Genomic DNA, 13,554 nt, shown 5'->3' on the forward strand with positions numbered 1-13,554 from the left:
GCAGAGTTGCAATGGAAGTAACAACCGTCCTGATGATGACCGCGATTGAGATGACAGGAAGGAGCATTGAAGCGATAAGTGAAGTCCCAGTGGCGAGGCATTCACTGCGAACGAGCGTGAAATTTGGACCGGTGAGAGAACAAGGAAACTGACCATGTCATGGACAATTGTCTACCTACGATCCGGCCTGGAACATGTATTTCCCCTTTCCATACCCAAATCGGCAGATTGAATGGCACAAAAGGTTTGCGAAGGGCAGGTATTCAAGTATATTGTCATGTTTTCGTGCATCGATACTCCGTTAATGACATCTCCAGGCTGAACAAAACGTTAAATGTCCGAAATGTCAGAAACGTCTATCGTCTCATGTCTGCTCCAAATTGTAGCTCCTGCTCGAGATCATTGCTCGCAAAGGCACCTGCCTCCTGCGGCTTGGGATCCTCGTGGCTGCTCCATTGACTCGGGTTCTCAGGAATTGGCACATTCATGTTGGCAGTTGGGGTCTGAGATGGCTGGTGGCGAACGTGGTGACGGAATCTCATGACTTCGTCCAGGATCATTTTTCGCATCTCCTGCACATCCTCGACAACCTCAAACGCAAAGTCGAAGGTCTTGGGGCAAGCAGGCTCGTCACTGGCGTCGTGCCAAATGTGAAGGTATCTGTGCTCCAGTGCTTCCTCCACCGAGATACGAGACGATGGATCAAATGCCAGCATTCGGTCCAGCAGATCGAGGGCGTCGGGATTTGCCTGTGGGAACAGTCTCTGGAATGGGATCTTGGGCATGTATGGCAGGTTTCGGACATACTCCTGAGCACGGGGTGATCCGATTCTCGACAGGGTCTCCTCGTTAGGGGTACCCAGGTAGTGCAAAATCTGGTTCAGCTGATCGACGTAGTCCCGGCCTTTGAAGAAGGGTCTTCCTCCAAGCAATTCTGCCAAAATACATCCAACCGACCACACATCGACTATCACGCATGTTAGCAGAGAATACAGTACCCATCGAATGTCAACGTACTAGCTTTGGTGTAGCTCTGGAAGCTCAGCATAATCTCCGGGGCACGATACCACCGGGTTGCGACGTATTCGGTCATATATCCCGCATTCTCCTCGGGATCCTGAGAGAAACCTCTGGCCAGACCGAAGTCGCAAATCTTGAGCTCGCAATCAGCATTGACGAGAAGATTACCGGGCTTCAGATCTCTGTGCAAAACATTCGCCGAGTGGATGTACTTGAGACCGCACAGAATTTGGTAGATGAAGGATTGAAAGTGAGCATCGGTAAGTGGTTGGCCTGATCTAATGATTGCCGCAAGATCGCACTCCATCAATTCTGGCGCGCGTTAACGATTGTCTCCTCGCTTAACAGGTCCAACTTACCTTCATAGAGATATGTCTCGTTGAAGTTGTCTGGCCGGGGAATATCCATGTCGTAGAGACAGGTGATCTGTGCCTGGTCAGCCCGGAGATCTTTCCACGATTGATTGATCGCAACGACGGACATTTCGATGGCCACGGAAGTGCTGCAGAAGCTTAATTTCGCGCAATGCTCGCTTCGCGAGGATCTTCTTGCTGAAGACATTGGTGACTTTCTTGATGGCCACACCTTCTCCCGTTTGCGAGTTGGTGGCAGCACTTTCGGCCAGGTCAGCAAGGCTTCCACCCGCGGCGGAGGTACTCGTACCAGACAATACCATATGCACCCTGGCCCAACTCTTTTGTCACGGTGTACCTCTCATCGACAATGAAGTCTTGGTTGAAGACCTTGAACACTTTGCGCCCGGCGAGATCCCCCATGTTGCCGTTGCTCTCACGATTACCGATTAGCAGCTTTGGTCAGGGACAAGCAGGATCGGACAGCGGGTTGATGGTGACGAGGAAGGTCGGAACGGCAGCCCAGGCGTTATAAAGGAGAACCGGCCAAGGGAATCGAGGAGGCAAGGCAGACTTTTGGTCTGGGGTGCTTGTGCGGCTGAATGATAGAGTTGAGCAGTGCTGACACGCTGGGTGCAACTGCGAAGTCGAATTGCGGCGAGTGTGTCCAGTCGGAGTCAAAGGTGGGGGCCTCTTCAGGTGTAGCGCAAGGATGGCAAGGATATTTGTGTAAGACCTAGCCAGTAAAGGGAGTTGGATAGCAGGACGAAATCTAGGTGAGAGATTTGAATAAAATTGGGTATTCAGACCTGCAGCAGATAGCCGCTGAGGTGGATTGGCACTGCTGTTTGTGATGAAAGTTGCTTTGGATTGTCGTTTGAAGCAGCCGCGCGCTGTGGTTTCAAGTGACAAGGCGGGAGGGCAGATGGGGAAGCGACTGGCGAGGTGGAGGGGCAGCCACCAGCCCTGAAGCCTAAATGAACTCGTGGTGCCGTGGGCAGTGGGCTGAGGTGCTGCCCCGGAGCCCGCCCTACCTGCCTGCCCAACCATGCCAACGAAGCACACCAGCCCGCCCGTAATATACCCAGGTACCTAACCAAAAGGTAACAAAACACAACTTGGCAGCTTGCGTAAGAGCGCCAAGCACGCCACTATATCGAGCACGTGTCAGAACAGGGACTTGAAGCCTTACCGGGGCCACTCGCCTCTTGGAGAAAAAGTGTGGCTTGGACTCCCCATTCACAAAGTGATGGTTCATCTGTACCGAGTAGTTTGAGTCGCATGACGATATTCCCCTTGCAAAGGCACCAGGTCACTGACCCAACCGGCGTCGACATCTACTAGTCCTGGCCGATTGCGCGCATCGCTGTCAGCTGTCACAGGAGAGGTGCATCTTAAACCTCCGAAGACGTACCCCGGCCGTGGAGAATAATTCGCCGTGATGCGAAAAAATTAGGTGAAGCGAGTTTCCAAAACATCAGCTGGTCGCCATGGAAGAATTACTTGCCAAACACCGCAAGGAGAAGCGAGACCTCCAAGCAAGGATCACGCAGAAAAAGAAGAACGCGACCAAGAAGACCAGAAAGGGAGTGAATGACGAATGTGAAAGACTCGAGCGCGAACTGGCTGAGAGGCAGCAGGCCGAGATCCAGGAGTTGGAACCCAAAGATCCCAATGTACCACAGGAGGCGCTGGAGAATCTCGATCTCGGTGATCAGCCAGGGAAAGAAATCAACGGCGAGCCAGAACATGAACCGGAAGAACCGCTTCCACAAGTCGACACTGAAGAACCAACGCCGGCGGACCAGTCGCGACAGCGAAAGCCAAACCGGCAAAAAGCAAGACTGGCACGTCGAGCGGCCGAACAAGAGGCACAGGCAGCGGCCGCGGCCCTTGAGGCAGAGAACCTTCCCGATCTCCGTGAGCAAGAACTCGCCGGCATGAAGGAACAGATGGGCAAACTAGGCTTGGCAGAAACGCTCATCCGGCCTGACGGCCACTGTCTCTTCTCCGCCTGCGCACACAGCATGCCTCCCGACCTTCTTGCTGCAACGTCCGACGGGAACAAAAAGGAGCCGTATGAAAAGGTTAGATACGCAGCAGCGGAATTCATGGCTCGACACCCCGAAGACTTCGAGGCGTTTATGGAGGAGCCGTTGAATGCTTATGTGGGCAAGATCAGGGATACAGCAGAATGGGGCGGCGAGTTGGAACTGCAGGCCATTGCGCGATCGTACAATGTTGAGATCAACGTGCTCCAAGCGAGTGGGCGGGTGGAAAGAATCTCCTCCCAGGACGGCTCGAACAACGACGCCATCTGGTTGGCATATTATCGACACAGCTTCGGGCTCGGTGAGCATTACAATGCATTGAAGAAAGTGGACAAAAGTTGAGCAACTGCCTCCTTTTCCGTGTCATATCATGACTCGATTACACAAACACGAGTTTTGGAGGGGCTGTTGAAGCCCAGGAAGCTCTTCCACCCGAGATCACCCAGACAACCCAAAAAAGGCCAAGATCTCAACGATGACGCCAAACCGAGATATAGTCCTCGACGTTACCGTCCTTCTTGCCCACATTGTGCGTGTCGGCAGGATGCCAATGCCCCACTCTCTCCAATGCACCTGGGCTGGACGGAGCAAGCGGGTTCATTTTGACATTCCCTTCGTCATCGTAGGGAACTTCTTCTCCTGGGTGGCTCAGATGTTCGAGGTATGTCTTCGGAGCAACACCGTAAGGGGGACCACCGGATTTGACAGGCTTGGTAACTGGGAATTCAAGACAGACAAGATTTGCTTGAGGGGAATGGCGGAGGAGCTCGGTCATGCGTTTGGCCCAGGCAGGACGCATGCCTGGGTGCATTGCGCAGAAGAACTGGAAAGGCACGTGTGAGTGATACCTTACATCAACCATCATGTGCCGCAACGCAAAAGTCAACAAGCGAGAGGACGAGATTGTCATCTGATGGGGATGGTGGCAAGAGAACAGAAGTCAGGAAAGGTACTCACAGTATAGTCATAAATCAAATCGAACTTGCCGTCCCACTCACTACCGGCAGCCAGCTCCGTCCTCACCTTTTCCAACCACTCATCCTTGTAGAAGTCTCCTTGAAGAAACACCATTTTCCCCTTGCCAATGCTCTGATCGTACACGGGATATTTATCGGCATTCTCGGCCACATACTTCTCACAGGCTTCCAGTGCCTTTTCAGCATACTCCAATCCGACCACATCATATCCAAAACTTGCGAGTAATAGAACATCCACACCACGGCCACAGCCGGGGACTAACGCGCGTTTCCGTTGCTTCTGGCCATCTGCAGACGGGGCCAGAAGGGCATTGCCAATGACATCGGCGTGGTTGATCAGGGTGTCGGCGAGGGCTGGGGATGGAGACCCACGGTCCCAAGGTAAGAAGTCTCCCTTGTTCCACAGCTCGTTCCAGCCTTGAGTGTAGGCGCCTCCTTGGTACTGAGCCATGTGGCCCTTGAGCCTTTCACGGTTTTCAGCCGTCGAGGACATGATTTCGGTTGGTTCGACCAGGACGGGTAAAGCGGCCGAGCTCAATGGCCTGGGGTGCGCCTTGGATGGATAAACGGCAAATAGCGGAGTGGAAGGTCGGTGGTGGATGGGAGATGAACAGTGGGTGACGAGGACGTGTCGTCGAATTTGCCTGAAGCGGAATAAAGTGGTTGAGTGGTGGTTTTGGTGGAAGGATCGACTCTGATGGCCAGGAGGGTGAAGGCGGATGGCTGCCTTTGTCCAAGTGTCTTTCAAGATGCACAGCCCCGAGATCAAACTTGGAGATGTTCTGCTTTTGTTGCTTACTGCATTATCAGCCAGCGATACAATGTCTCGAACGTACGAGTTGTGCGGAGTCAGATGGGAGAACATCGGAAGTGCCCAGACTCTTCTCCAGATGGTGGTTTGATCACTAACAAGGTTGACAAGGTTGCTCCGATCACCATTGGTTGCAGTCGTGGGGATGACCGCAGCGACACGTCGGAAGTGTACATCAAAGTTCTGTGTCTACACGTATGGGAACCTCGAATCCACCTTGACTCCAATAATGTCGCCAGGGCAATCAACGTGTGCTGATATGACGAGACAAGGCTGGATATCCTGGGGCACAATTCTCTCATTCCCAGAGGTGCGATGGACGATGGACTCGGCTGTACGAGGACGACGAGGTACTTGGTAATAATGACTCCAGAGTACCTAGAGGTACGGGCATCTACGAGGTACTACTGAGGTGGGTACAAAAGAAGTGCCACCTGTGAGTGCCTCGGTTGTGTGGGCAGCTGAGTCGGACATCGTACAACATACCCAGCTCGCCAGGTAGGTACCTAAGCACCTACCTAGGTAAGGAATATGGGGCCACAAGGGCGTGATCGGTACCTGGACTGACTTGGGAGATGCTTTCGACAGGTGGGCACGGAGGACCGGCAGCAAGGCATCTCACACCGTGCCCGAGAAAAATCATTCACCTTGTCCTCAATTGAGCAATTGACTGGCACGACATGGCCATCTTCTGGTCCTTTATCCAGGCATGCAATATCTACGGCAATGGCCGACTATGGTGGTCAGAATGTTGTGCCAGGGGTCGCCAGAAAAAGTCAATCTTGCACGCGAAGTGTGCTCTGCTCCCTCTGGCTTCCCGGCAATAACGGCACAACCACCATCATTCTCCCTCGATCTCTCCATCGATTTGGGACTATCTACAGCAGAATTCACCCTCGCTGCCCCCCAGCTAACAATGCTTGACCCCACCATTCTCTTGTCGTCATTGGTTCTGTCCACCGCGGTGATTCCGTCCTTTGATGTTGGGCCACCGGTAAACTGCAAATACCCTCGAGCAGGCCTTGCAACCCATGCATGCCATTTGCCGCTGTGGACGTCCTTTCTACCTGCCGCTCGCTGCTAACACGCCCTTTTGCCTTATAGCCGATAGAGACATGTCTCCCAGGATCTGCGACCTGGCTGGCACGCAGCTGACCGCATCTTGAATGTGCTCATCTCCAGCATCCCCTTCTCGGTCTTCACTTCTTAGATTCTTTCTTTGGTTTCGTTCTTGGGGTATAATTGACCTGAGTGATGACCTCGACAGCAGATAGTCGATCTCTTTCTCGTCCAATTCTAACCTATACCGGCCTTTCATCGGACTGCGCACATGGCTCACGATGGCCTTGAGAAATTTCCCCCCTCACCAGATACCGTGTGCGGCCCAGCCTCGGAAGAAAGACTGACAAAAGAGAAAGAGCACGGTGACATACTCGACAGCGGGTCCATACGTTCTGATCACTCGGACCATTCGACCGTCATCGACCAGCAGGATGTCGAAGTTGGCCGAGCTGCATTGGCAAGGACCATAACCCCGAAACGACCCATTGTCAAGGTGCCGCGGTCGGAGCGACGTGGTCTGTTTGCTCGTTTCTGTGTCATGGCCGAAGTCACAGAACCCACGGACTATAAGAATAGCGTAAAGTGGTGTATCACCGCCATCGTCGCCATTGCTGCTGCCGCCGCCCCCGTGGGCAGTGCCATCATATTGCGTACGTTGCGTTGTCGATGCATTTGTCGAGGTTGGTCTATATACTGACTCAAATGAATATATTAAGCGACCCTGGATGAAGTGGCTAAATCCCTTCACTCGGATGCGACCACTACCAACCTATCAGTTGCGCTGTACATGTTGAGCATGGCCATTTTCCCGCTCTGGTGGTCGGCCTTTTCAGAAACCGCTGGGCGCCGCACCGTTTACATCACCTCATTTGCCTTGTTCATCTTGTTCTCTGTCTTGAGCGCCGTCTCTCATTCGATATCCATGCTTATAGTAATGCGACTGTTGTCGGGAGGAGCTTCGGCGTCCGTGCAAGCCGTCGGTGCGGGAACGATCGCCGACATCTGGGAATCTCGGGAGAGGGGCAGAGCGATGGGTCTCTTCTACCTGGGGCCTCTTTGCGGCCCGTTACTGGCACCCATCGTTGGGGGCATTCTCGGCCAAGTTTGGGACTGGAGGGCGACTCAATGGGCTCTCGCCATATACGGAGGTAAGCCCACAACATCTCTGATGCTAAGCCAGTTGATTCGTCGCTGCAAGAATGGGTTCTGATGCAAATATCAGTTTTGACATGGGTGTTGATCTTCTTCGGTCTGCCTGAAACCCTCAAGACACGAAAGGACGTGGCCGAAGAAGCCATGGGGGAGACGGCATCGTCGATCAACAACAGCAGCCATCGACCTCCACTGAGTCGAACCTCGACCCGAGAGGTGATACAGCATAAGTCGAAGAAGTACCTAAAGGTTGCACGGATGTTGTTGTTGGACCCACTGAGCGTCATCCTGTACCTCCGGTTCATGCCTGTCTTGCTGACGGTGTATTACTCGGCGGTTACCTTCGGCTCCCTGTACGTCCTCAACATCAGTATCCAGTATACTTTTGAAAGGAAACCCTATGACTTTTCAACCATCGTCATCGGGTTGCTCTATCTGCCCAATTCCCTCGGGTATATTATTGCCAGCGTACTTGGCGGTCGCTGGATGGATTATATCATGAGGCGCGAGGCGATCAAGGCAAACCGAGTGGATCAAAATGGAAAATTAATCTTTCGACCAGAAGACCGGATGCGCGAAAACGCGTGGCTGGGTGCATTAGTCTATCCTGTTGCCTTGATATGGTACGGGTGGACGGTTGAGAATGGCGTCTTTTGGTTTGTACCAGTAAGTCAATCTGAAATAGAAACAGAAACACATGGTGAAATTTGCCGTATGCAAGGTACCAAAGCTGACAACGTGTGGTACAGATACTTGCGAACTTCTTTTACGGCCTGGGGTCCATGATCATTTTCGCCATGTCAACCACGATGCTGACTGAGTTCATGCCACGTCGCTCCTCCTCCGGTGTTGCTCTGAACAACTTGTGCCGGAACATTCTATCATGTGTTGGCGCTATCGTAGGGGCTCCCCTCATTGCAGCGATTGGGAATGGTTGGCTATTTACCATTCTGGGGCTTTGGGCACTCTGCAGCGCCTTGGTCATTTGGGCCATGAAACGATATGGCGAGAACTGGCGAGAAAAGATGGATCGACAGCTAGGATAAAAATAAATAACACGCGAGCAAAGCAAGAGAATAGACCAAAAGACCTCCAAAGAACTTGTCCACGCTGACACGTGACTCCTATGACCCTCCTCGCCTCGTGACACACGGTCACATGTCTTCCCCCTCTCATCCCCTGCGCCCCCAAAACATCAAATAAAATGCAGAGGTTGGAAGTGAGGCAGCGACTCGACTACTCAAGAGGCGAGACATTGAGGAAGACGGCGAAACCCTCGACACCATCGACACTGATCAGCGGCGCTTCAAGCCTGCGGCCCGTTTTGTCCATCGGGTCGAGCCGTGCCAAAGGTCCCTCGGGAGCAAAAATCTTCTCATGCTTCTCTATCCCCTCTTCATCCTTCAACACTTTACCATGGATATCCGACCGACCACTTGAAGCTGTTAGAAGCTCACGATCATCGCCTCCCCGTCGAACTGCCAATGGCAGCAATCCCTCATCAGCGCTGCCCACGCCAACAGATGCGCCAACAGAGACACTAAAATCTCCTTTCCTTTCTTTTCTTCCTGTGCTCGTCCCGTGCCAGAGCAAGGATCCAGCCAGCGTCCCGTGTCTCGTCAATGAACTCCTCCACGTCTTTGGACGAACTGGCGTCAAGGGATCCAACACATTGCATAGCCCTCTAACAAATCGAAACACATGGCAACTCACCACAAGGAAAAGAAGTAACCCCAAGATAGAGCTGCTTCCTTCTGGCCGCAGAAATTTTCCCACCTTGTGGCTGACTGACCAGTCGTGTTTGTTGGGCACCAATCTAGGTACAACTTCCGGCCTCTACGCGACCCAATCGTCGCCCCTCGTTATGCACATTTCGTCCAATTGCGGACATTTGGGCTGGATTATTCCACTCATTCTTGCAGTTGTCTGACCTGGGAGTCAGAACTATGCTGCTTTGTATCATTTCCCACCCGCATATGGCCGCATGGTCTCTGCAGAAGTCGCCCTCCAAACCATGCGCCAAACCAGCTTTTTTCTCGTTGACGTGGTCCAATTGCCGGGCCCTGCTGTTCCCAAAACGGGATGTCACTGTCCCTTGTTCATCGTTTGGCTGAAAGCCGCCATGCTGTTAGGTGGGATGATTCATGCTTGGGCTTTTGCAGGTCACCCTTCCGTTCAACCAGATTTCACACCACCATGATGCGTCCTTCAGCCACTCCTTCCCCCGTCTATACACATTTTCGTCACTTTACGAGGTTCATGAGATTTTTGCCCTCCAGTGTTGAGTCGGCTAGATAGCGTCATTGTGCTTTCCGACCCCTCCGCACCCTTCGTGATCCTTGCGCAAAGGGGAGGGATTGGTACCTCCCAGAATTTGGCCTGACAGCAGAGCGCCCCTACAACCCCAGGCACATGGCCATGGGAAAGCCTAAAAAGAGAAAGAATAAGAAGACTTTCGTTGACCCCTGGTCTGATGAACCCAAACACATCGGCGATGGCGTCCCAGTTCCAGTACGCCAAACTTCCTGCTTATCAATGGCAAACGTTTGATGCAAATGCCGTCACATACTCCCTTCACCCTATCATTGCACCCGACGAAATTGATCCCAGCAACCCTGATACTGACGACCAGTTGAAGAATGAAGAGGCCGCCACCACACCTGACGACGTTGCAGAGCCTCCTCCCCCGCCTTCAGAAGACAATCCCAAAGAAATAGAAGGTAAATTGCACCTTGAAGAAATATCTGGTTCCTCCTCTCACTCTTACCTAGATATTATAGTCATGGACGACGTAGCAGCGCAAGAGGACACTGGCGCTGACGAAGTCGTCGTGATAGAGGGAGATGCAGGTATTCTCGACAAAAGAATTCCTGAATTGAATCGCTCTGACGAAGCCATTCTAGCAGGAGGGCCTGATCCTGAACCCTCTTCCGACGAGGTAGGGCCGAAAGATGATGATGCTCCCTCTGAGAATGCTGGCGAGGGCGATCCAGATGCATCGGATCCTATCCGAGAACCCGAGCAAGAGGACCCAAAGGACGAAAATGTTGAACAACCCGCCGAGGACGAATCAAAGGATCCGGGCGAAGACAAGGATCCCGCAGACTCATCGGAAACTACCGCCGTCGACTCGAGCGACGGCGAAAAGTCTTCCGAGCCAGAAACAGTGGTTGAAGTGGTAGAGAAGATGCAGGAAGCTGATGCTCCTCCTGAACAGATCACTGAGGTCTTGGAGAAGGCCATGTCTGACGTCGGAGCTAGTCCTGCTTCTCCGGAGTCAGCGGCCGATACTGACCGACCACCGGGCGAGAGCGAAGAAAGCGCAGAAACACCCGCAGGAGATGAGAGAGAAGACGCGTCTGCCTCCGCTGCAGACCCTGCGTCCGAGGAGGGCAATCCGACGGAGGATAGCCCAGCCAGTGCTTCAGAAGCACCGCCAGCCAACGACCAGGGCGAGGCTAACAAGGACGCGTCGACAGATGCAGAGAACGCAGACAAGCAGGAAGAGATCGTTGAGGGAAACGGAGAATCGGCCGCCAACGAGGCTGTGGCGGAAGGGGTGCCAGACAGCAACGAAGCTGGCGCTCCCGCCACAGATGTAGCGGATGCAGCAGATGATGCGCAGCCCGACTCACCGGCTGCGGAAGAAAAAGAGGGCGAACCGGACGAGAACCCAGCGTCCGAGAGTGGAGAGGCCGATGGGAACGGGGGAAGCAAAGATGAAGAGGAAAATACTGCCTCCGATGACCCCGCTCCTGAAGAGGAGGTGGAGAACAATGCAGTCGAGGAGGCATCACCAGAAGACGGCGCCGAGGCACCAGCGGCTGGAGACGACTGCAGCCAAAATGGAGAAGGTGCTGCTGAAGAGACGCCTGTTCTAGAAGACCCTCCCAAAGACACACCAACGGAAGAACCTCCAGCAGAAGGGCCACCTGCAGAAGGGGAAGCAGCGGAAGAGGCCCCAGCAGAGGATGGTCCGGCAGTGGAGGCTGAGGCTGAAGCGGAGGAGGCTGCCGCTGAAGACGACGCGGCTGGACAAACGGCAGAAGCAGAAACTCCTGAAGACGCGGCTACTGACGAGGCTGGCGATTCACCAACAGGGGAAGCTGCAGAGGAGGTATCTGCGGAAGAACCAGCATCAGAAGAGCAGGCCGCTGAGGAAGTCGAGCCAGCAGAAGCCAACGCTGAAGAATCAGGACCGACCCAGGAGCCCCCGGCCGAAGAACCTGTAGCAGACCCTGCTGAGGAACCTGCTGATGGACCTGCTGATGAATCTACTGAGGAACCTGCCGAGGAACCTACCGAGGAACCTACTGAAGAGCCCGCTGAAGATCCTGCTACACAACCAGATTCTGAAGAAGCTGTGGACGAAGTAACAGAAGAAGTCGCCGACAAACCAGCGGAGGAACCAGCAGAAGAAGCCGCCGATAATCCAGCAGACGACCCAGTAGAAGAGGCTCCCGAAGACGCCCCCGAAGAGGCAGCCAAAGAGAATGCAGAAGAACCTGCAGGAGAGATTCCTGACGAGCCACCCGAAGAAGCAGTAGCGGAAGAAGCTACCGAGGAAGCTGCCAAAGAGCCAGCCGCAGAAGAGCCAGCCGCAGAAGAGCCAGCCGCAGAAGAGCCAGCCGCAGAAGAGCCAGCCGCAGAAGAGCCAGCCGCAGAAGAGCCAGCCGCAGAAGAAGCTCCCGTAGAACCGCCTGTCGAAGTAGCTGCTGAGGAACTAGCCACTGAAGAAGCGTCCGAGGAGCCCAAAGCAATAATTGAGACAGCAGAAGGAGCAGCTCACGATGCTACGCCAGCCGACGATGAAGCGCCAACTGAAGAGCCTCCACCTGCCGATGAACCAACCAAATCAACGGAGGAGACGCCTGCAGCGGAGGAGGTTGAACACGCAGAAGCTGAGCCAGCTTCTGAAGAGAAAGAAGCACCAGTGTCCGAGGAACCGGCGGCCCCGCTCGAAGCGGCCGCCATTGGCGCAGTCGTCGGCGTAGCCGGTGGGCTGGTGGCTTCGGAGGCTTCCAAGGGTGTAAAGGAAAAACGGAGGAAGTACCATGAGAGACGCGGAAGCAGCTCGAAAGACCAGCTGCATGGGCACAGAGGGAAACTCGAGAGGAACAGGGGCGAAGCAGGGTTATTCGACAGCGCATTTGCGAGGCAGATCAAAAAACAGTCTAAAGAAAAAGAGCATGGCCGACACGAGCCATCGCCTGAAGAGAAGGAGCGTGAAAGAGAAGAGAGAAGGAGAGCCAGGAAGGCCCGACACGAAGGTGAGGCCCATATCACAAGAGATGGCCATAGCCGCCGCCAGGCAGAGGAAGACAATGCCAAGGAAGAAAGGAGGCGTAGGCGTCATGAAGGAAAAGAGAAACGAAGACCGGAGGGTGAAGTCTCGGAACAGGCCACGAAGAGGAAGGGCAAGGAGAAGGAGACGTCCCCAGATTCACCTCGAGATGCTGCAAATGAAAACAGCAGTGAGCCCAGGACCAAGACGAGGCGGCCTAGCAGCGCAGGAACTAACGCCGGTGGTGGTTCTCCGGTGGTTCCGATTCCTGGAATCTTGAAGAAGATGGCAACGGGCCAGAGCGACACCAGACCCCTCCTTATGATCAAGGTAAACGGCAACGACGTTCCAAGGGACAGATCAAGAGAGAGAACGAGAAGTCGTCCACACGAACATCGCGAACACAGACATCACAAGTCTCGCGAAGGCGCCTCCAATCGAGAGCGAGACGGGAAGGGCGATGTTGCAGAAGAGCGGCCGAAGACATCGAGGCACTCAAGCTCAAGAAAGGATCCGCAGTACCACGCCGATCTTCGAGCAGCTCCAAGGCTCGGAATCCTGGGCAAAGCAATAAATACGCTCGTGGAGCACACGACTGTCAGGGAGATTTGGCGTGGAGAGCGGGTTGGTGCTTGATATATGGAGTCCAAAATATGCTCTTCAGCACAAGGCTGAGAGCAGACCGGGATACACATCGTCGACAGTACATGCAGGGACACGTGGAAATGGAGGGACGGGAGCACTCGTTTTAGGAGGATCTCGTATGTTCCGGGCGGCGGATTGGTCTCGCGACCAATTCTTTGTATAACTAGTGCCTAATGTGTTTGGAGTAGCCAATGTACGG

General features: G+C 53.9%; 5 protein-coding genes across 5 annotated transcripts; 3 read left to right on the forward strand and 2 right to left on the reverse strand.

Moving 5' to 3' along the window:
- Window positions 1-356: 356 nt before the first annotated feature.
- Window positions 357-1,796, reverse strand: Z520_01555 (mitogen-activated protein kinase spm1; the record flags this gene model as incomplete). The annotated part of the gene is made up of 5 exons (XM_016772071.1): window positions 357-967; window positions 1,018-1,332; window positions 1,380-1,446; window positions 1,502-1,634; window positions 1,684-1,796. The coding sequence occupies 5 exons, from the start codon at window positions 1,794-1,796 to the stop codon at window positions 357-359; spliced, it is 1,239 nt and encodes a 412-aa protein (XP_016637210.1).
- A 1,067-nt stretch (window positions 1,797-2,863) lies between these two features.
- On the forward strand, window positions 2,864-3,766 carry Z520_01556 (uncharacterized protein; the record flags this gene model as incomplete). Its single annotated transcript, XM_016772072.1, has 1 exon — window positions 2,864-3,766. The coding sequence occupies one exon, from the start codon at window positions 2,864-2,866 to the stop codon at window positions 3,764-3,766; it is 903 nt and encodes a 300-aa protein (XP_016637211.1).
- A 127-nt stretch (window positions 3,767-3,893) lies between these two features.
- Window positions 3,894-4,894, reverse strand: Z520_01557 (uncharacterized protein; the record flags this gene model as incomplete). Its single annotated transcript, XM_016772073.1, has 2 exons — window positions 3,894-4,247; window positions 4,382-4,894. The coding sequence occupies 2 exons, from the start codon at window positions 4,892-4,894 to the stop codon at window positions 3,894-3,896; spliced, it is 867 nt and encodes a 288-aa protein (XP_016637212.1).
- A 1,648-nt stretch (window positions 4,895-6,542) lies between these two features.
- On the forward strand, window positions 6,543-8,472 carry Z520_01558 (uncharacterized protein; the record flags this gene model as incomplete). The annotated part of the gene is made up of 4 exons (XM_016772074.1): window positions 6,543-6,924; window positions 6,991-7,422; window positions 7,497-8,092; window positions 8,176-8,472. 4 exons carry the CDS (start codon window positions 6,543-6,545, stop codon window positions 8,470-8,472), a joined length of 1,707 nt encoding a protein of 568 aa, XP_016637213.1.
- A 1,448-nt stretch (window positions 8,473-9,920) lies between these two features.
- On the forward strand, window positions 9,921-13,346 carry Z520_01559 (uncharacterized protein; the record flags this gene model as incomplete). The annotated part of the gene is made up of 1 exon (XM_016772075.1): window positions 9,921-13,346. One exon carries the CDS (start codon window positions 9,921-9,923, stop codon window positions 13,344-13,346), a length of 3,426 nt encoding a protein of 1,141 aa, XP_016637214.1.
- Window positions 13,347-13,554: the final 208 nt, after the last annotated feature.

This window comes from Fonsecaea multimorphosa, assembly GCF_000836435.1.
Source record: "Fonsecaea multimorphosa CBS 102226 unplaced genomic scaffold supercont1.2, whole genome shotgun sequence".
Classification (NCBI taxonomy): Eukaryota; Fungi; Ascomycota; class Eurotiomycetes; order Chaetothyriales; family Herpotrichiellaceae; genus Fonsecaea; species Fonsecaea multimorphosa.